The sequence below is a fragment of the Notechis scutatus genome, chromosome 1 (assembly GCF_049901735.1).
Source record: "Notechis scutatus isolate UNSWTSFEM ecotype Mainland chromosome 1, rNotScu1.2, whole genome shotgun sequence".
In the NCBI taxonomy this organism is placed as follows: Eukaryota; Metazoa; Chordata; class Lepidosauria; order Squamata; family Elapidae; genus Notechis; species Notechis scutatus.
This window is the reverse complement of record NC_142009.1, coordinates 178696443-178720633: the sequence shown is the minus strand read 5'-3', so window position 1 is coordinate 178720633 and position 24191 is coordinate 178696443. Positions and strand designations below refer to the sequence as shown.

General features: G+C 37.7%; 1 protein-coding gene across 1 annotated transcript in view; it reads right to left on the bottom strand.

Annotated features, from left to right (window-relative positions):
• Positions 1–24191, bottom strand: part of TMEFF2 (transmembrane protein with EGF like and two follistatin like domains 2) — a 250121-nt gene that overhangs the window by 47630 nt on the left and 178300 nt on the right. Inside the window, exons 6-7 of the mRNA XM_087949547.1 lie at positions 9538–9686; positions 6004–6063 (exon numbers count right to left, since the gene is read on the bottom strand). Coding sequence (XP_087805673.1) covers positions 6004–6063; positions 9538–9686 — 209 coding nt within the window. The remainder of the gene's footprint in view (positions 1–6003; positions 6064–9537; positions 9687–24191) is intronic.

Below are 24191 nucleotides of genomic sequence, written 5' to 3'. Positions count from 1 at the left end.
GCCATGTTATTCTTATGTAAAATTTACACAGTTAACAGCAACCTCTGTAATTACTGTATAAACTAGAGGTTGAATAATCTGAAGCCCAAGGGTTGCATACAATCTACCAAAACTTTTCTATTGGTTCATTGAGTGTTCTTCAACAAACATTACTGGTTGGAATTGAACACAGTTTTTCATTTTTTGTGTATTTTGAGGAAGAAAACATGCATTTTTAAAGGCTTAAATTTGTTTTTTAAAGTTAATTTCAAAAAGAATGCTCTCCATTCCCCCTTAAACCTGGAAGAACTGGAAAATCATATCCTATTAATAGGTGTAGCTTGGTCCCACTAACTTAGAATTAGCATGCCAATTGTGCAATTTATTAAAAATGTCAAAAACTGAAGCCCTGGCCATCAAAAAGTAGGCAGCCCTCACTATACAAGCCCTCCTTGACTTACTAACTGTTCAAAATTACAACGGCACTGAAAAAAGTGACTTATGGCCATTTTTCACACTTGACCTTTCGAGCATCCCAATGGTCACATGAATTACATTTGGATGCCTGACATCTGGTTCATATTTATGATGGTTGCAGTGTCCCTGGGTCATGTAACCACCTTTTGTGACCTGACAAGCAAAGTCAATGGGGAAGCCAGATTCATTTAACAAATTTGGCAAGAAAAGAAATGGGACAAAACTCACTTAACACATTTCTCACTTAGCAACAAGCAAGTTGAGGATTACCTGTATTATAATATTCTCATTTAATTAGTTTATTTGGGATCTAACACCATGCTATAATTTGCTGATTCACAAATAAATAGAAACATCATGCTCCTAGAAGAACATACAAATTTGGTTTTGTTTCTAAGCTAACCAAAATTTAATGTGTTTCATATACTCGAGTTTGTTGAAACGTATCATTTTTTTGAAACAAACATGAAAGAACTAGTGATCTATTAGTCTGTATAGTTTAAAAACCAAGGTCATGAATCTGGATGGTTTAAAGTAGTAGCATTTAAACTAATCATTTTGCTACTTATATTTTTCATTTAGGTAGTGTGAGTGGTTGAGTCTCTTTTGATTCATATAGTGCAGAGGTCAATTACAGCATAATATCCAAAATGACCCAAGGCCTCTCTCTTGAGAAGACTAATGGGTTGAAAATTGAGGATGGATTTCTGCAATATCATAACCTTTATGAACCTAACTAGTGGTGGGATTCCAAATTGCATGCTACTGGTTCTGCATGCTTTGCGCACGCAGCACTCAAAGATCGCCCTCTCCCGCACTCAGATCGCATGAGCTGTTTTTTTAGCTTAGCTGAGGCAATCTGCTCTGCCGTGCAAATCAGCTGAAGTAAAAATCAAGAAAATAAAGGATGCGCACTCAAAGATCACCCTCGGTGAGTTGAGCTGTTTTTCAGCTCAGCTGAGGCACAGCAATCTGCTCTGCTGCGCAAATCAACTGAGCTAAAAATCAATGGAATAAAGGACAGAAAAGAGCAGGGGCGGGTGGGCGGGGCTAGCCAGAGGTGGTATTTGCCGGCTCTCTGAACGGGTCAAAATTTCCGCTACCGGTATACTAGAACCAGTCCGAACTGGCTGAATCCCACCTCTGAACCTAACACATTTGACAGCTCAACAATAACAAGGTGGTTTTTGTTTTTTTAACCATACTCACTTAGTTATCGCACATTAATTTCCCTGAAAGTTTTTATAAATTCAATGATAGCTATATTTCTAAAACTTGGCCAGTTTATCTGACCAACTTCCCTATTGCTAAAGTTTGAAAAAATTAATTTTCTAACTACAACAACGTAAGCGTATTCGTGTATATGTACACATATATAGTTCTCTTTTAGAATTGTTGAACAAATAAGTTCCTATAGGAACGCTTTCAGTTCTGCCTTACCCAGCTTTTTTATATAGGGCACTGCTGGTGGAAGAGTCTTCTGCTGATGCCAGCAAAAGCACAGCGAAGGGATCTGCTGACAAGTTATCCTCTTGACTTATATTTCCCCTTGCTATTTAAAGTCTACCAGGACGGTAATTCATTGTCTCTTCCCTTTGAAAAAACTAGGCTGCTTCAAAACTTTGGGCTTTCGTTTCCCAACCTCTCTCCTCCTGCCGTCATCTCCTTCTCCCGCCATTTTAGGGCTGCTTGTTCTCAGAGGCTGAAGTTCACTTCATAGCCACATTGGTTCCTTTTCCAGATGTGTGCTTGATCTGGATCTTTTCTCTTTTTTTCCCATGACTATAAACAAAGAGCAGGCAGTGAAGTGGAAGAGAGGTGGTGAAAATATGCTTGGGTTGAAGCCATAACATGTTTCTCCTTCACCTGGAGAAGCTGATGCAGCTATATAAAGATGAAAAGCTACACTCATCTGCCCCATGCATCACTCAGTTCCAAATGAATGAGCAAAGGACCAGAAGTCTGCAAAGGCCTAACCGTTTTGGAAATCCTGGCTCCTGACCAAAAATAGCAATAGCATTTAGACTTATATATGCCACTTCTCACTGCTTTACAGCCCTCTCCAAACGGTTTACAGAGTCAGCATATTGCCCTCAACAATCTGGGTCCTCATTTTACCCACCTTGGAAGGATGGAAGACTCAGTTAACCTTGAGCCAGTCAGAATCGAACTGCCAAACTGCAGTCAGTTGGCAGTCAGGAGAATTAGCCTGCAGTACTGCACTCCAACCACTGCGCCACCGCGGCTCTCACCACAAAAACTTTGTGTGTGAAATGGGATGTTCTGACCTCAGATAAAATCAGAAATACCCTTTTCAACATTGGGATGCTTATGCATTGGAACGGAATGTTTGGGCATTGATAACGAGTCATATGAAAATATTTTACACATCTCTGCAAAACAATTATGGCCACATCCATGTCAAAAACCTTATTACAGGTAGTCCTCGAATTACCATAGTTCATTTAGTGACCATTTAAAGTTACAATGGCACTGGAAAAGTGACTTATGACTGTTTTTTACACTTACGACCTTTCAGCATGCCCATGGTCATGTGATCAAAATTCAGATGTTTGGCAACAGAGTCATATTTATGATGGCTGCAGTGTCATAGGTCATGTGAACACCTTTTGCGATCTTCTGACAAGCAAAGTCAGAGTCACTTAGGAATCATTTAACAACTAAGGCAATTCACGTAACAATTTGTTGTGGTTCACCGGCAGCAGGTGCGGATGGCTGAGGTCTCAGAGAATGAGGACTCAGATGAGGGGCCTGTGTGTGTGATGCAGGGATGGGATCAGGACCATCAGGGAGTGGAATGCTACCTTCAGAGATTGTGGAGGCTGGCAGCAGTGATGAAGAGGTCCTTGAAGAGCCTGTGCCCAGTGCACGTGTGTGAAGAGCTGCTCGAAGGAAAGAGCAGCTGCAGCAGCAGGGGCAACTCAGGAGTAAGGCTGCAAGGTAATGGCACCTCCCTTAAGAGATAAAAGCCAGCTGAGAAACCGGAGTTCTTTGCAGAAAGCAAAGAAGTTTTTGCACTCAAGCCTTGGTGACGTTCGGAGTATCTTGGTTGGTGTTTGGAGACTCTTTCTGTCTGAAATATTTCTTAGTAACTTTATCTAGTATTCTTGGCAGCCTTGCACAACCTTGGCAAGGCTCGTTCTTATCAGAAACAATTAGTTTGAAACAGCCTTTTAACTGTGAAGGAACGGAATTTGTAAAGAATCATTAAAAGGGTTTGCTGTTATCTCTGTTTTGTGTTTGTTTCCTTGGAACAAGGTTTGGGTCAGAACACAACTGTGGCAAGTAAGGTCATAAAATAGAGCAAAATTCACTTAACTGTCTACTTAGCAACATAAATTTGGGGCTCAATTGTGGTCGTAAGTTGAGGAATACCTGTATTTTGCAAAACCAAACTAGGATCTCTTTTGGATACCCCAAGGCCATGATGAGATGTAACAGGATTGCATTTGCCGTGCAGTGATGAAAGAAAGTGAGCATATATAGTATACCATTTTTTTAAGAGTTTCATTTTGGCAATGCCCCTATAAAAGCCATAGAATTTCTCTTTTGAGGGGTCAAGCCTATTGATATAATAATGCAGTCTTCCTAACCTATGGTCCAAAATATCTTTGGACTATAAATCCCAGAATTCTCAGCTAGCCCCTTTAATTCTAACATATTTGGAAACCAACTGATTAGAGGAAGGTTCTCTATGAACTTGGTTCCTTAACATATAGAGCATCAGGTGTTCATAAGACAAAGATATTTCAAAATGGAAAAAAAAACAACAGTTTTTAAAAAGTTCCACTATGCGTGCACCAGTGAATCTTGTTCTTAATTCACATTATGCCTTGCAAGGAATATTTTGCTGTCAAGTAAGGATAGTAAAATCTTAATAAATAAAAGATGCTTCACTATTTCTTATTTAGTGTAATAAGGCCATAAGCCAAGCACTCAAAAGACTGTTCCTTCATTAAGTTCTTTTTTACTCATCTCAAAGAAAATTGCAAGTGGAAAGAAAAAATACCTTTCTTGCCTTATTTTTTAAAATGATTACATTCCTGGCACTCCTATTCTCAATCCTCAACTCAAGCTGTTAAAATCTAGACAAACATTTGAAGACCCCTTAAAGCTTAATCTTCCTAGTAAAACAGATTTGAAAAATAAAACTAAACTGAAGGTACTACCCTCACCAAACAATGTTTGATAAAACCTTAAATAACATTTACATATATATTATATTGCAAACCGTTATATTAAGCAAGAACTGAGGTTATATTTTGTTTGGTGTTTTCAAATAAATTAAAGCCATTTATCATTTTTTTTAAAAAAAAACCTGTTCTAAAATACCTAATTAACTTTGCATCCAAGTGTAAGTATGGTGCAATGTTTATCCCAGTTAGAAACAGAGTATAGCTAGAAATGATCTGTAAGAAATTATTGGCCCCAGCTTTGTGACATGTTGAATTTTTTTTTTAATTGAAGTTTAAACGAAGTGGATGCTACCATGATTAATGTGAACTCTGGCAGTAGCAAAAATGGGGTATGGGGGCAATTTCACTCATTAAGATGAAAAGAAGTATCAATGTTAAAAGCAGTAACATCAACTGATTCATTTATTTCAACCTTTTGTTAAAATGCTATATTTACCTGGCAGGGAACTACCTTGATCATGAAGCATTTGAACTGCATTATATTGATTTCAATATCATAAATTTATGAAAAACGTATCTGTTGGAATTCTGAAAGAAGGGTACAATTATCCTGAAGGCTAACATATTTTAGCACAAGAAACATATTGCATGTACTTTCATTACATTATCTTTCATCATAAAGGGAAGGTAGCCCATTGATAACACACAACCATAATGGTTCATAAAAATCAAAGATCTAGGTTTAAAAGCGAGTCTCTTTCAACCAAGCTCTCTCAGCATCAGCCAGCCCTCCACAGATTTAATGATAGAAGACGACTATAACGAGAGCTAGGTACTCTGTATATGAAAGCAAAACAATATAAAGTACATGTCAATTCAAAGCTAATGATTTCCATTTTCCACATGGACTGTCATTCTTGGAGTAAAGAGCAAAAGTGTAATATATCTGGCACTGGGTAGAATATGAACTCCCAGATTGCTTTGCAAGATTTAAATACTGACTGGAGCTAAAAGCCAGTTTTACATTTCTTCTCAATCCACTTTACCCATTCATTTTAATAACGTTTGGTGTGGAGTAGATGAAATTTGGAAATCTGTGTATTATTTATCCAAGTAAAGTCTTCAGACTTTCTGAGGAGTATCTGCTTTCTCAATCACACCAATTAATTTTAGAAGGAGGGAATTGGAAAAATGAGGACAAGGATTTTTTTTTTCTGTAGTTACAGTAATTGCTCCAATTCATTGACTTAAGCTTGAATTCCTATTGAGGATACTCCTATTTTTCTCTCATGGGAAATGAAAAAAGACTTCATTTATGACTTCATTTTTTTCAAACATACTTTCCCCCTGATTTTCAAAAAACATGTCTACGTTTGGTGATACAACTTACCCGCATAATCTGTTCTTGCGTAATGTCCATCTTCTGACTTTGTAGTGGCAGTTGTGTTATCTGAAAGACATTGCATTTGTTTACTTTGGTTGCAAACTGAAATCAAATCCCTAAATGGTTCTCTTGCATTTTAAAATTGCAGCTGTAATTCACAGTTTGGTTGTATACCAATGATGAAATGCTTTTCTTCTAAAGCCAATGCAATCTTTTTAAGCAAAGTACACAAGAATTTACAGGACTGTACATACAATCATAAAAAATCCCTTCTGGATTAGACCGAGATTCTTCCTAGTTCATCCTTCTGTTTCTCATGATAGCCTCCCAGATAAGATGCTCACATACAAGAGAAGGAATATATAATTTTCTTGCACCAGGAAATAATACAAGACAAAAAATATTGAGCTTTCAAGACCAATTATTTTTGATAGATGAGTCCTTCATTAATTTATCTAATCTCTTTTAAAGTCATCAATTTAGTGGCCATAGTCACATCTTGTACCCCCTCAGATAAACTGTAGAGGATTTAAATTTGAAGTGCCTCAGTTAGATTTCTCTTGGTTGGGGCAGAAACATTTTAACCTTATGACTTATTTCATTCTCAATCTATATATCTGAACGGTTTTGTGAAAGCTGTGGAGATTTACTGAATATCCAAGGGAGCTCAATGGAATGACTATGGATAGTTTCCCAATTGCTGTGAGGAATGTGGCTTTTATTTGCATTTAAATGGAAGTCTTGATGGACATAACTGACTGAATGTTTATTAGAAGAAAAAACAATGGGTTAGATAATAGATTTGCATTTCCGATGCAATGTAATTACAGTTTGCATTGTATGTATGTTACATTGCTGTGTTTTGTTTTAATTATTGGCATTTTGTAAATCATAATGGCTACATAAGAATAGCTCAAAAGAATTGTATAAAATGTTTAATTATACACACACCTCTATCAAAAACTGTGAAAGTAAAGGAATTATTATGAACTATTTACACAGTCAGGCTATATTTGTGGAGTTCCCCCAGTCATTCAGCAAATATTTAAAAGTATAAATAAATGAATAAAGAATGTGTAAATTATGAACACCTTTCCTTTTTTAAACAACTAATTAAACAAATCAGAAGTTCTTGGAAATAAATGAACTTTCCAACTAAACAAAATCTCATAGAAGTCACAAATGAACTTTTTATTTAATTAAGAGAACTTCTGAGAACTTGTTATATTTGAGATTGTCAGCTGTTTCCCACTAGAATTAAAAAATCCAGAGTAGATTATGCAAGGAGGAAAAATGAGAAACAGCAGTCATGTATGAAATGATTAAAACTACATTTGCTAGTCTGTATTGTCAGCCTTATTTCTGAACAGACATGCACGGGCTATATTGAAACCCCGGAAAGTAAATATTTTTGCTATTGGAGTTTTATTGCACATATTTTATTTTATTGCACATATCTATTGCATACTGCAAAAAAATGAAATTCAAATCAGAACAAATGATTCACTTATAAGGTCTTTGTTCTGTTGGAGAGCAGGAAATCACATTGATGAACCATCTGTGTCTTACCAAGACATAGAAATGCTGGCCTTGCCTGATCTTAGAAGCCCAGCACAGTTGTAAGGTCGGTATTTAGAAAGAAGATCTTATGTCTGTAGGTTATCAAAAACACTTCTCTGAAGGCAGCAATGGCAAACAAATTCATTCTGTTAATAAGAAAACTATAGCATTGTGTTCATGAAGTCACAAAGAATCCAGCTGGATTCTTAGGAGATATAACTATACATACTGCAATGGAAAAAAGAAACACCTTCCAGCTTCTGGTCTTGGTTGGCAAAACAGTCGAGTTTGTCAGTGATGATTTTATATTCACACTAGAGTGAAGACATATCAAAAGCCTTTCAGATCTCTCAGCTCCTTCTGGAGAGGTCAAGAATTCCTATATAGGAGATATTGGTCACAGTCCAATGTCCCTCACATATTTTTAATTTTCTTGGGTGAGTATTGTGCCTGAACAGAGCTATGATAAAGGTAAGCTGTGTGTCTTTGAGGGTATTTTTTGGGCCAGTTGAATGTTTCCTTGCAAAATAAACGCTCTGTTTACAGATTTATGGCTGGATCACAGCTGTACCCAGAACATATGTGCAGCTAATGTCTGGTTACCAGAATGCACTTTGGACTTGAACACATCTTATATAGAGATATGCAAGAATAGACACCTTTATGTTATGTCCATATGTTAATAGTACAATTCTAAGGAAGAGAACCCAAATCCTGGTCTCACCCTGCTCTGTTTGGAACTGGGGTCTGTTACAATCAGCTGTTGCCAACTGTCAATAGAAGCTTTGTATACATACAGATATTACCTGACAGAAGGTTGGATTAGGGGCTTGATCTAGATGTTCCTTTCAGACTTTTGTTTAACAATGACACTCAATCTAAATGGAGCTTTTCTGTGACAACAGAAGGGGGAATGAGGGAAAGTGGAGCTATATAGATACTTTCAGAGGTACAAATTTGTCAGAAAAATGAAAGTTTTTTTAGAATCTTACAGAAATAAAGTTGGGTCTCCTACATTCTTTCTTGGAATCAAAGTATTCTAACTCCCACAGTTTATAGCCATCTTCCATAATTTGGTGCTTTCCAGATTCTTATTCTCTCCAGCCACCAAGGCCAATGATAGGAGTTAAAACACAAAACCATCTGGAAGGCAGATTGAAACTCTGAGGTGATACAGGGCACTTTCAAGGGAGACAGTGGGAATGGGAAGAGAACTGCAACCACCACAACCACTAATAGAGTACATTTCCAATCTCATTAGAACAGGGTCCCCCAACCCCTGGACCACGGTACTGGTCCCTGGCCTGTTAAGAACCAGGCCACGAGAGTGATGGGTGAGTGAGTGAAGCTTCATCTGCGCATGCACAGGATTGTGCATGAAGCCATCCCTCCCTGGTCCGTGGAAGATAATTTCCCCCCTGAAACCGGTCACTGTTGGCAGGAAGGTTGGGAACCGCTGCCTTAGAGTTTATCACCTCTTAGTATTGTCAAAGGGATCTTTTTTTCTGCAAAGCCTTGTAAATCCATGTGTGTGTGTGTGTATGTGTGTTTCTGTGTTCGTGGAATATTTTTAAGTCAGCTCAAGATATGCAAAACCTGTTGACCCAGCATGTAGACTTCAACTTATTTTTAAAACCCTGGTACATCTTCTTCCTTTGCTTCTTACACTGTTTGGATATATCATAAGTACTGTCAAAAATCTAGGTTGGTGTACAAAGACGTAGCAGCAATGTGGTTGTTTATCTTCTGTTTCAATTGAATGTAAGAATGCTGAACAACTGTACCCTTGACTGTGAGCCATAGTAAAAAGAACCTTATGGTCACATCTGTTCATAGCTTGAAAATCTATGGAAAACATAAGAAATGTCTAATACTGCAATAATTCATACCAGCTCCCTCTTTCCCAGTTCTCTTTCTCTTAAACATAACAGAGTAAAAATGGAGAGCTATTTTACAATTGAATGTTGCTAGCAGCATTACCTTGACATCGGCCCAAAGACATGACTTCAATTTTCTCCTGTTTTTGACATGATGCCTCTTTGATCTGACATGCATTATCATAAGATCTTCCATCGGAAGCACAGAGAGGATTGAAGTTGGTTTGTGAACAGTCAATGTTGCACACACACCTGGAAAAAAAGACCTTAAAATAAAATGCATTGCTTTACAATAAAAGGAAGTGCTTTCACTTAAAAGTAAATGACACCAATAATAAGAAGATGGCGCTGAGATTTTGCTAGGACTTTGCAATTATAAATGTGAATAAAATGAAAAAGAGGGCTAGCAGAGGACCAGTTTCTAGAAAAGAATACAATAGGAAGCTAAAACAAAGGTATTTTTATAGTTAGTCCTTGTCTTATAACAATTCATTTAGTGACCATTTGAAGTTACATCGGCACTGGAAAAAGTGATTTATGGTTGCTTTTCACACAAACGTGGCAGCATCCCCATTGTCACGTGATCAAAATTTGGACATTTGACAACTGGCAATGTATTTATGATGGTTGTAGTGTCCTGGGGGGGTCATCTGATCTTCTGACCAGCAAAGTCAATGCGGAAGCCAGACTCACTTAACAACCATGTTTCTAACTTAACAACTGCAGTGATTTGTTTAACAACTGTAGCAAGAAAGCTCATAAAATGGGGCAAAATTCACTTTAACAGGTGTCTCACTTAGCAACAGAAAGGTTGGGCTCAATTGTGGTTGTAAGTCGAGGACCACCTGTACTGCCACAAAAAGGCCTTTCTTGACGCCATACCATCCAGATAATCATCTGAGGCAGTATAGAGAAGGAGGTTCTAACTCAATATTTATGGCTTTGATCAGGGCCTTTTTTTGTGGTAGCACTTTGCTCAGGAAAATCTTTCAACAGAGAGGTTTATTTGAGCAAATCTTTATTTATTAGTTACCCTAGGCTTTGAAAACTTCCATTTCAAGTAGCACTTACTATTAATTTCATATGACTTATCTACCCAGTTGCATTGTACTAGGTATATTGCTTTACTGTTTGGGAATGGTGTTTTATTTATTTATTTATTTATTGCAAATGTCTAAAAATATAAGTCTCAGATATTCTTTGACTGGATGGCCTTGGAAAGCCATATTTCAGAAAGTCTTTACATATATCTCTGCCATATAATGAAATAATCATCTCACATGTTTCAGCATGTGAGGGGACATAGCAAAATATTCAGAGCCTGCAAGCATTACTGAGGCCTGATTTATACCATTGTAAGGATTAACCTGATGGTGTCCTTTGACCAGCCTGTCAAAATTATATTTCATACTGCTTGCCTTATATACATATAAGCCAGATGGAGGGAAGTATGTACAAGGGAGAAGATCTTCCAAATTCCCATTTATTCGTCTGCATCACAATTCTTCCAGCCATTTTTCTCCCTTTGTGGCTTAGGTACTGAAAAAAATTGGCAATGTGCTGATTGTAAAGGGTAGCTAAATTCTGATAACTGTACTGATTTGAAAGTGTAAAATTAAGCTTTGCATTAAAATTATAAACCCAAATGGATTTCTTTCCCATTTTAATTTTTCATTGTGTTCATAGAATTTTTCATACTGACTAACATCTTGGGAATGGTTGGTATTCTGTGACCAAGGCACAATTATAAGCGGCACATCCTGGTCACTGTACCAAGACTCTGGATCTCCCTTCCTCTGGAGGTCCCCATTTCAATTCCCTTCTTTTATGTCAATCCAATGAATTTGTTATTGCTGTTGGGGTTGTTAGTTAATTTTGGTTTGGATTTTTGAAAGCTATGAAGAGCCTTTTGGAAAGCTGAAAATTTGGATGAAAGGTAGAATAGAAGTATTTGAAATAACAATACTTTTCATAATGCATCTTCATATGTATGACTGTAACTTTGTCACTTGTATCCTTATGATTTATATTGACTGTTTCCTAGTATGATTGCTTATTGTACCCTATGATCATTATTAAGTATTGTACCTCATAATTCTTGACTCTTGACGAATGTATCTTTTCTTTTATGTACACTGAGAGCATTTGCACCAAGACAAATTCCTTGTGTGTCCAATCACACTTGGTCAATAAAGAATTCTATTCTATTCTATTCTATTCTATTCTATTCTATTCTATTCTATTCTATTCTATTCTATTCTATTCTATTCTATTCTATTCTATTCTATTCTATATCCCAGGTCCTTGGAAAGGACTTTATAGGTAGACAAAATTGCCAAACCCAGTCTGAATATCTGACTAACTGTGCGACGAACCATAATATACAGGAAGATACACTTAGTTTAGATTTTGTGTCTCACATTTCTTTTTTCACATTCACAACATTTAATACCTTCTTGTTTATTCAGGACACATTTAGGAGTGATTATCTGATCATTGTCTGGATTGTGCACGTATGATATGTATATATGTATATATAATTACACACACATAAAATACACTAATATAGATATCATAATTATATGCTGATTTATACAATAGAGGACCTATTTGGATATTTAATTTAGTCACAAGATTTTATGAAGATGTTTTTATTTTTATACTTTTGTTGCAATGGGAAGCACCTACTGAATGTCTTTTGTGACTCAAATTTGATGCATGGTTAACCTCAGCAAAAATATGCTCCAATTACAATATGATATTCCTGTGTTCTGGTTTATAAGCAAAGTTTCTGCCATCACTATTCCTTTGGAAAAGCATAAAGAAATATGTCGGGGGAGAACCTCCTCCAACCTAAAATTACTATAAAGTAGCAAAGATATAGCAAAATTAAAGAATGGTCATCTCTGTTTTTTAATTTAATGATATATTTTTATTATGATGTATTTTGAGAAAATTCAGATGAATTGCTGTTTGTGTTTGTGTATGTAATTATTTAAATCTCTGCAAGGCTGCAAAAATTTTTAAAAGGCAAGAAATGCTAAATCAGCAGCAGTGTTAACTTCACTGCATTGCATTTCCTATATAATTTATGGAAGTCATTTCCAGGTGTAAATAGTAACAAATTAAAGAACAGAAAGAGGAAGGGAGAAAAATACCTATTTGCACATTTAGGAGCCAAATAATGAAATGGAGGCCTGTGAAAGGGCAGCTAAAGAATGAGATTTCAGAAGGAAAAGTGACTCTTGTGTACCGAGTTCCCATTTCCATTCCAAATTCAGATAACCATAGGGTTTTAGGTTCTCTAGAGAGCCACAGAAAAATGGGCAGGATCTACTATGCATAGCATTTCAAAGCAGTCCCCCAGCATCTGGCAAATGCCCAGCTGAATTAATATTAAGGTGCCAGTTATTAAAGCCAACGTATTTAGATCCTAGTGAAACTGATGAGAACCTATTTATATTTTCAGCAGGGTAGCTCCATGTTCCTATACTGTAAAATTTTGTTGCATATTTTCTTTGATATACTGAAAGACAAAAAGGATAAGTACAAAAAAATGGAAAGAGGGACACATACAGTAACTAAGGCACAATATCAGCAGATAGTCCGAGTCTGCAAAGATGAAGTCAGAAAAGCAAAGGTTCAGAATGAACGAAGACTTGCAACAAAAGTCAAATATAATTTTAAAAAATTCTTTCAGCATATAAATAACAAGAAAAAAGCCAAGGAAACAGTCGGTCCACTAAAGAGAGAATAGGGCAAGGAAGTAACAGGCAGTAGAGAGAAATCAGAGCTGTTTAACTCATTCGTTGCATCAGTCTTCACACAAAAAGAAACTATAACATACCATATAAACATACCAAAAACATAATTTAAAAGATAGATTAGAAATAAAAATTAAAACAAGCAAGACAATGGTAAAAGAACACCTGTCTGACCTTGACGAATATAAATCACCAGGACCTGATGTATTATATCCCAAAGTTCTTAAGGAGCTGGCAGATGTTATCTCAGAACCATTTTACCATATCTTTAAAAAATTCTGGAGCACCAGGGAACTACCAGAGGATTGGAAAAGAGCTGATGTGGTTCCCAACTTAAAAAAGGAAGGAAAAAAAAACAGACCCAGGAAACTACAGACCAATTAGTCTAACATCAATACTTAGTAAGATACTGGAAAAATAATTAAAAAAACCAGATCTGTGAACATTTAAAAACAAATAAATGTATAACTAGTCGCCTGCACAGGTTTGTTAAAAGCAGATCACGTCAATCCAATCTTATTTCATTTTTTGACAAAGTGACTAAAATTAGTCTAACATAGACTTCAGCAAGGCATTTGACAAAGTAGACCACAATCTACTTCTTGGTGAATGAGAAAAATGTGGGATATCATCACACCAGATGGATTTGTAACTGGCTGGCAAACCATACTCAATGAGTAATCCTTAATGTTACTATGTCTACATGGAGGGAATGTAAGCAGTGGGGTACTACAAAGTTCTATCTTAGACCAGTACTCTTCAATATCTTCATAAATAAATGATTTAGACGAGGGAATAGAAGGGGGACTCATCAAATTTGCAGATGATACTAAACTGGCAGGAATTGCCAACATCCCAGAAGACAAGCTCAGGATCCAAAAAGATATTGACAGATGTGAACAATGGGTCCTAACTAATAAGATGACATTTAATGTGGACAAAAGGAAGGTTTTACACCTAGGCAAGAAAAACCAAAGGCACAAGTACAGAGTAAGCGAAACCTGGCTCAAAATTAGTAACTAACTGTGAGAGGGATCTTTGGGTCCTAGTGGACGATCATTTAAACATGAGCCAGCAGTGTGCAGCCCCCACCAAGAAAGCTAATACAATCCTTGGTTGTATAAACAGGGGCATACAATCAAAATCATTTGAAGTATTAGTACCACTTTATAAAGCCTTAGTAAGGCCACACCTGTAATACTGCACCCAGTTTTGGTCACCACATTGCAAAAAAAGATGTTGAGACTTTGGAAAAAGGGCAAAGAAATAAACTAAGATGATTAAAGGCCTGGAGACAAAAACACATGAAAAACGGTTGCAGGAATTGAGTATGGTCAGTCTAGAGAAAAGAAGGACTATGGAGTGACATGGTAACAGTACTCCAGCATTCGAGGTGCTGCCACAAAGAAGAGGGGGTCAATTTAGTTTCCAAAGCACCAGAAGGCAAGATAAGAAACAATGGACGGAAACTAATCAAAGAGAGAAGCAACCTGGAATTACGGAGAAACTTCCTAAAAGTCAGGACAAGTAACCAATGGATCAGCTTGCCATCAGAAGTTATAGGTGCTTCATCACTGGAGGTTTTTAAAAAAAGACTGGACAGCCACCTATCTGAAATAGTATAGAATGTCCTGTTTGAGCAGGGGGTTGGGCTAGAAGTCCTCCAAGGTCCTTTCCAGCTCTAATCTGATTGACTGGTGATGCACTAGGACCAGTTATAGGTAGTATCTGTATGTAACCTGATAGCTATCCTGGATGGTATTTGAGAGCCAAGAGGTGATGTTCTAAATTCCAAATGCTTCAACAGAATCCTAGTCAGTTTAGTTTAGTAAAGTAATAACTAGCAGTCAGCACGGGTTTGTTACGAACAGATCATTCTTCAACATAGTGACTAAATTAGTAGACCAGCAAAATACTGTGGATGTAATATATTTAGATTTCAGCAAGGCATTCGACAAAGTAGACCACAACCTACTTCTTAGTAAGCTAGAAAAAGGTACAATAGATAGCACCACCACTAGATTGACTTGCAACTGGCTGGCAAACTGTACAATGAGTAGTCCTTAATGGGTCTAAGTCTACATGGAGGGAAGTAAGCAGTGGGGTGCCACAAGGTTCCGTCTTAGGCCCAGTACTCTCCAATATCTTCATTAACGACTTAGATGAGGGAATAAAAGAGGAACTTACCAAATTTGTAGATGATACTAAGCTGGCAGGAATAGCTAACACCCAAGAAGATAGGCTCAAGATCCAGATGGATCTTGACAGACAAGAACATTGGGCCGCATCTAACAAAATGAAATTCAGTGTAAACAAAAGTAAAATCCTACATTTAGGCAAGAAAAACCAAAAGTACACATACAGACTGGGTGAAACCAGGCTCAATAGCAGTAACTGTGAGAGTGATCTTGGAGTCTTATTTTTATTTATTTTTGAACCAGCAGTGTGTAGCCGCCGCCAAAAAGGCTAATGCAATCCTAAATTGTATTAACAGTGGGATACACTCAAGATCAAGGGAGGTACTAATACCATTCTATAAAGCCTTAGTAAGACCACACCTAGAGTACTGCATCCAGTTTTGTTCACCACATTATAAAAAAGATGTTGAGACTCTAGAAAAAGTATAGAGAAGAGCAACCAGGATGATTAGGGTACTGGAGACTAAAACATACAATGAACGGTTGCAGGAACTGGGCTTGGCTAGTCTAGTAAAGAGAAGGACCAGGGGAGACATGATAGCAGTCTTCCAATATTTGAGGGGCTGCCACAGGGAGGAAGGGGTCAAGCTATTTTCTAAAGCGTCTGTAGGCCAGACAAGGAATAATGGATGGAAACTGAACAAGGAGAGATTTAACCTGGAAACAAGAAGAAACTTTCTGACAGTGAGAACAATCAACCAAAGGAACAGCTTGCCCTCGGAAGTTGTGGGAGCGCCATCACTTGAGACCTTCAAGAAGAGCTTGGACTGCCATTTGTCAAAAATGGTGTCGAGTCTCTCACTTGGGCGGGGGGTTGGACTAGATGACCTACAAGGTCCCTTCCAACTCTGATTATCTGTTATTTATCTGTTAGTCCATAGAATAGAACTTAATCAAAATGATCACTTTGCATTTTTAAAAGAAAAATGACAAGATTTTTTTCTTCCTGGTCTGACTCCAATGGCAATGTATCTAAATAAACAAACCCTGAGAATTTTGCTTCCTTCAAGGTGAAGAATTATTTTTACAGTTACTTAAAAAAGAAGCAAGCGACAGCTGGCTTTTCTCATTCCCAGGATGTTTCAATACTTCCCTATTTTTGATGAATAGGATCATATGATCATTTTATTACTCTACCTGTGGCAACCTTTATACTGTAGTTTTATCAATGCATTGTCTTTATTCCCGGACTATTATAAATCTGCAAGAGAATAGCAATTGTTAAAAAACTGAATTTAGGAGACAAACTCAGGTTCAAATCTGTCCTGGGTATCTTTGGGCTAGTTATTTGTAGCCAGTTTACCTTAAAAAGGGTGGCGCGGTGGCTCAGGGTTAAAATTCGGGGCTTGTCGGCTGAAAAGCCGGCAGTCCAGGCTCAAGACCCAAGCTCCATGCAATGGGGTGAGCTCCCATCCTCGCCTCACTTCCTGCCAACCAGTTTGAAAGCATGCAAATGTGAGTAGACAAATAGGTACCAATTCAGTGGGAAGGTAACAGTGCTCCGGACACCCTACTAGCCACATGATAATGTCTTTGGACAGCACTGGCACCTTGAAATGGAGATGAGCACTGCCCCCCTATAAGTCAGCAATGACTTGTGGAGTAAAATCGGCAGGTACTCCTTTATCTTTTACCTTGCAGACACAGAGGAAAAATGGGAGGAGGTACATATACCACCTTGATTTATCATTGTTTTCCTGATGGTCAAAAAAACCTTACAAGAAGCTCAAAGAAGTTTTTCAGACATTTATTCAGGTTGTCACATTTTTTTTTTTAAAAATTTTTACTTTTCCTGCTACCTCTTCAAGTTTTTTAAAAATATTAAGCAGCTTAGTGTGTCTAATTTCTGCAGTGGAGCCCTGAATTATCTTACCTCTTCCTCATGTTCAAATGTTTGCCTTTCCTAACAGGAAGAGGAGAAAAGCCTTATTTTCAGAGGGTGCAGCTGTGTGTCTATATGGCATTTCAATCACATGCTTTTATTCAAACAATTAGAAATCATACAGACCATGCAAAGAATTAGCTGTGTGCTGCTTAGGGCATTTTATTATTACATGGTGCATAATGAAAATAATTTGAAAGGCTCCAAAGCCTCATGATATAATGACAGTTTGAATAATTCGTTGATATATTTAATCATCATTGTGATTTTAAAAAGACACAATAGAAGGAAATGCTGTTTACTGGACATATATTAAGCTCAAATGCACTAAAGAGGTAAATGTTTTTCCTGACTGGCATATTAAATATGTCCTACCAGAGGGTGAGCCTATGGTCAGGATCCAATTGTGTAGCTGCCCCACTATAGCCTTTTACTGGCAGTGGGTGAAAATACACACCCATGGTAAAGAACGCACAGTATTTACCCAGAAGATCCTCTTGAATCCAGTGGACTTGACATCCCAAGAGAAGTGTAAAGGGGTGTGGCTCTTTGCATCTATTCTAGCAATGCAAGTATATCTTTTGTAAGCATGTCTTGATGATAACGTATCAGTGGAAACCTATTCAAAGAAGATGTGAGTATCTGCTTAACAAATAGTGCCACTTTTCAACTTGAACTACTATACCCGTCTACGTCAGCCCTACAGGCAGATCATTTCCACTTAATGTCCTTTGTCCCAGTTTCATGCCTGCAAAGGTGCTCTAGGAAGACCTTTCCTCCAACCTTCTTTGCATCTGGACATACAGTTTTACTCCATCCCAGTTAAGCCATCTCCAACATAAGTGCATCCTCACCTGCCTTCCCAAATTCTACCCCGGTTATGAACTCTCATTGCAAAGGGTTAAGAAAGTTATTTTGAGAGCACAAGAAGAAAACCAGAAAAAAAAAGAACTCAATTTGATTTCCTGCAGTCCCTTTCTAGCTGTTAGTAGCCAGCAGGATGGCATAACTGGCTAGCTAGCAGGAATTTTGGAGAGTGACATCTTGTTTCACAATGGAAGCCACCATTCTTGTTAGTTGGTGAAAATTTTCTGTTAATGTTTTGCTGCCATGTTCAAATTAATTGAGACCAGGAGTGGGTAAATGAGCCTGGGCCAAGGTATGAGTTGCCATTTTGTAGTCCTGGAAAGGCTTGACCTCAAGCTGTCTTTGATGGCATTTTTCTCCTGTTCAGAAGGCAGGAAATGATAACTTTTGGCCTTTCGTAGGTTGGAGGAAAGAAAAGGAAAAGGATAGGAACAAGACTTGGGGAATGGAGGATTTTCAAAGGGAAAATATTTTGGATCTGAGCAGCTTTACTACCAAGTTCCCATATTTACCCCAGGCTAAATATGAATATTGCCTTCTTCCTACCAGTGTTAATTAATATATATTCGAGAACTTTATGAGGTTAATTCTGGATGACAGGCAGTTCAACTATTTCCATTTGTCACGACCACATCTGTTCCCATTTTGGTTTTGGCTTTACTTTTTTTGTTAAAAAGTTAATGCTGTGGTGCCCATTAAGGACAAGAGCTTCTTGAACCGGGCCACTGTTAACAGGTCTCCACTTAACTGCCTTTCTTCTAAATAAAGTATAACAATTTTTATGTTTCTTAGCTATCCAGCTCCAAACTTGAAAATATATCTGCAGTTTCAAGAGCAAAATGTATTTATTTACTATACTTCTAGGCAGTATTACCACTCCCCTGCCATAAAAATTTGCCATTTGTTATTTGTAATTATTGTTTTACCTTTGAACAAGTGGCCAGAGAAATAAGAGACACCATTTTGTCCATCCATCCATCCTATATTTTTCCTTAGCCACAATATACCATAATACAAGGAATACAGAAGAATCCAGTAGTAATTAATGCAAAATTGGATTGATGCAAACAGATAGATTGTGTTACTCTTTCTGAATTCTCGCAATTTCAAGATTCCAACTTAAATATGTATAATAAAAAAATCTATAAAAAATATTTATGGGGCAGCAGGTAAGATAAAGGATTTTCTTTGATAAAGTAGGTCATATGTGAGCAAGGCAGAAGAGGTATAGATGGGCAAAACATACCAGTAAGAAAGTCAAGCACCATCATCCTGATCCAATTTAGGGCTTTGATATAGATGTCCACACCTCTAATTCTGGGGTTAATGTGCATATCAGTGTATGGTATGTGCTTATAGAAAGAAGAACTAAGAATGTCCATCATTGCTTTTTAATAATCAGATGGCAAGACGGAATGAAACACCCTTTGGAACCTTCATATGAAATAACTCCTTTGTTCCTTCTTTCCTTTCCTTTCCTTTCCTTTCCTTTCCTTTCCTTTCCTTTCCTTTCCTTTCCATTCCATTCACCTGTTCCTCTCTAATTATTGTCTTCTTCAAAACAGTTATTAAACTGAGAATAGAACGTTACAAGATTTTGTAGAATTACATACACCTCTTCTGAAAAATGGGTAGATCTGGGTCATCTTTTTTAGATTGTTTCAAAAGTGGAGTCAACTGTTCATTAGATTATTTCCCCAAATTTATCACTGAAGCTCCTTGTTTAGAAAATACAAAGCACAAACAAAACCCTTCATATTTCAGGAGATGGTATATATGTATGTTCTCAACTTGCATCCATGTGAACATCTGTGGAACAAACCAGACGTAGATTGGAATTAGAACGACCCATCCGTGACTATCAGAGGTCATACAGACTAGGAACAGCAGTAGTGTCAAAGTCTTTCACTGAAGAATAGCAATTTTCACAGACCATAGAACAGACTTTTAAACAACTGCAGAGTTAGGATAAACAAAGCCACCAAGCAAGCCGGCAATAGTAGATTCCATACTGTCACCTTTTTCCTTCATTGCTTATTAAAATTCCTTGCCATCCTTTTTTTTTTTTTTCATTCTGTGCCCACCTCTAACCCTCTCCTACTTTCAGTTCAATTATTATACAACCTTCATTGAGCTCATCCACCTGTCTCTGGAGACCTCAACACTGTATTAGCTGCATGCTATAGCATTGTGAGACAAAATTAAAGTCAGTTTTTCCTCTTTTAAAAATCACCGCAATCTAAAGAGAGCTGAAAAGTGAATAAACCACGAGTAGGACTAAGCAGATGAAGCAGAGTACGCTTTGAGAAACTAGAAAACATCAAAAGTTCATGCTGTTGCTCATCAAGGCATGCCCTCTCTATCAGCACAGAGTTTTTAACCCTCAAGTTCCATCCAGATATCTTCAACTCAATTATTTAAATGTGATTGTCTCCTCCCCTGATATATGAGTGTTGAGTTAAATTTAAATGTAGGATAAAAATTCTGTGTGTGAGGCTTTGGAATGCTTCTATTCCAGACGCCTTTTAAAGTTGCTCCTGTATAAAACCAAAACGTTTGATTTTCCCTATTATCTTCCTGGACCATTTGTAACCCTCCTGCCTTTTCTGCTTATTTCATCTGCTCTAGCAAGGGCAGCGGATACTTCAGTAAGTCATAGCTGAGCATTAAATGTGCTTTTTGAATTCTCCAAGCAAACTGCAGGCAACAATACCAAGGGGAGGAAGAAATACTTTTTTGCTGAATATTCCCCAGAGGGAGGATAATTTCTCCCTTTGGTGTAGGCAGCTGATCAGTAACAACAGCTGGGATTGGCCTATGACAATGTGCTGCCTGAGGCAATTAATCCCATTGTCTATATAAAATAGACAGGCAGCAAACATTTGAACAGATGGCCAGCGGAAACATATTTCAACACTGGGAAGAGGCAAGTCTTCTCTTTTGCAATTGACAACAAACCCAAGCAGCTTGCATGATTTCCAACTTGTCACCATGCCCTGTCTATGGTCTATGTCAAAGTGATGGTGCATCTTCTTTTATTCCTTTATTTCCTCCCCCTTACTGAGATAGAAATACCTGTGCTGGCAGCCTGGTTGTATGGTAGCTACCCCAAATGGCCCTGGATCTACCATTGTTTTATACTAGGAACGAACAATATCTGCTCTACACTCACTCAAACACTTAGGCACCAGTGTGTATTTTGATCTAATATTTTTCAAGCACAAATGCTGGGAAAAGCATATATTCAAAGTATATTGAAAAAAAGGATATTCAAAAATGTGTTCATATACCTGTTTGTTATTGTATATTTTAAGAGTAATCATATTAACATAAAAATAATATAAAGATCTTGAATACTTGGGCAGCTAGCATGGATTAGAAATTCTTTCTACACCACAGACATTCAGCTTGATATACATTGGTTCTGATGATGAAATTTTTTTCATAGCCACAGTCAATTAATGAATGTTACATGTAGGAATGATATTCCTTGTCTGCATCAGGGCACATCTTGGCCAACCTATGGTGCCAGCAGCAAATCTTTTCTTGTCTACTGTAATCTTCAGAACACATACATGTGTTGTGGTTAGCCGGAAGCAGGTGTGGATGGTGGAGGAGAGCGAAGACTCAGATGAAAGGCCAGGACCAGGATCAGGATGGAAAGAAACCAAGATACCAATTTTCAATTGTATTGTTCATAGGATACTGGTGGTTGATCTTAACTGTGTTCAATATGGCCTTAAAAAATGTCAGTGAAGAACAAAATTGATGACATCAGCAGCCAGGACCATTAGGGAGTGGACTGCTGCCTTCAGAGATTGTGAGGGCAGTGATGAGGATGTTCTCGAGGAACCAAGTGCACGTGCACACAGGATTGCTCGTAGGAGAGAGCAGTTACAGCAGCATGGGTGACTCAGGAGTAAGGCTGCAAGGACCCCCCCTCAAGAGGATAAAAGCCAGGTTTGATGAAACGTTCTTTGCAGAAGGCAAAGACACTCTAAAACTCAGCTTCGTGGACATTATAGTTAGTATTTGAAAACTCTTGTAAACTATTTCTTATCTGTGGGTTTTTGGCAGCCTTGAAGAACAACTTGGCAAGGCTCTTTCTTGTCGGAGCTAATTAGTTGGAAGCAGCCTTTTATCTGTGAAGAAACAGATATTTATGAATGAAATCTTAAAAGGTGGGGGGGTGCTGCTTTTGTCTTGTGTTTGCTCTCTTCGAACCAGGTTGGGTCAGAACAACATGCTACAAACACATCCTATCATTGCTCAGAGCTGGAGGGAATCCTTCCAGAAAGTAAACACAATTCAGGAATGTTGCTGTTATTAACTACTTTGGGGCCAATATACAAGACCAATTTACAACCCATTCATTTAGTATTAATCCCATCATAAGCAAATTTTCTTTCCACTGAAGTGTTTTGCTATCGCCTGTAATACTATAATTTTTGTTTGACAGATCATCAGAGAAAAATCTATCTATGCGGTCATAATCAACAACAATTTGATGGCATTTAATCAATCAATCAATTACAGTATAAATACTGTTTTATAACTCAAACTTCAATGTTTAGTTTAGTTTAGTTAAAAGGGACGTTGCGAACAACATAATTCACATATACTCCTGTATCTGGCTGAATGTAAGCAAACTGCTCATTTAAGCTTGCACAAAGACACACATCCTTCTACTAGCCAATGTAGGTTCATTAATTAATTAATTTGCATATTTAACAACAATATTAATGGGTCTCAATAGGAATAACCTTGCTTTGGGCAATGGAACAAAATAGGTAGGTAGTTTAGGATGGGGTCTGGGTAGGGCAATATTGCAAGGTGGTGAATTATGTTGGTAGAGGGAGGGTTTTTCCTAGTATTTTATCAGAATATGTGAGTGTGGGGATTTCTCTTCTTTTTAGAAATATCTTCATTCCATTTCTGGCTTACATTACCTCAGGATGGAAAGAAACCAAGCTACCAATTTTCAATTGTATCCTAACTGTGTTCAATATGGCCTTTTTTAAAAAAAAGTCAGTGAAGTACAAAATTGATGACATCAGCAGCCAAAAAAAAAAAAAGGTAATTATTGGTTATGCAGATAAAGACAACAAACCCATGGATAAAATGACTAAAATAAACTCTATGTGACAAAAAAGAAAATAAATTAACAGCAAAAAGAGAAAAAAGATGCACATTGTAACTATATGTTGATGAAGATTCTTGGTTATCAGATAGAATTGTGTGGAAGCTGAGTCATGGCAACTTTTTGGTTTTAAATGTTTTGGTGCTTATTGAAGTAGCTCTTTCAGTCTGAAGAAGCTACTTGCATAAGAGCAAAACTTTTCAAACCAAAAAGAAAAAGAAGTCCAGTTGCCATGACTCAGCTTCCATGCAAGCAATGGTTTAAAATTAAATAAAACTGTAAGCTTAGTATTAAACAGACTGTGCAGAAAAGTATTGCTCATTATATACATCATCAAATGATTTCTTCATGGAGAAGAACAAAGGAAGGATCTGACAAGTTCTGTGTTCTTAGGCAGACAGACGATTTAAATTTTGTCTGGTGATCGATCACATTTCTCTCCCTTTCCCCCTTCTCTGTTTTAGCCTAACTCTCATCCCCTTTTGCTAGTTAACTGTTGTTGTGGCCTAACGGTCACTGGACCCTTCAGCAGCCAAATCAGATGAGGAGGAAGCATGGGAGTCAGGGTCAGCATCAAGGCAACCTGAGAGCACCATGGGGGAAGAGGGAACTGAGCTGGCAGAGAGAGAGAGAGACAGAGGTGGAGCCTGGGCAGTCTATCAGGCCTCAGATGGAGAGTCAATAGCCTCCAGGTCTAGAGGTGGCTGATGAGGAAGAACAGCTGGGTCCAGTGCCTGATGCATGGATGTGCAGAAGGCAGAGGAGAGGAAAGCAGTGGAAATCTATGGGCCGGTCCTTGGGACGAAGAGCCACCGCTGCTAGTGAAGCCCCACCCTAGCTCTGGCGATAAAAGGCAGGGGGCGGAGATTAATACACGTGGCAGACAACTATTAATCTCCCTGCCCG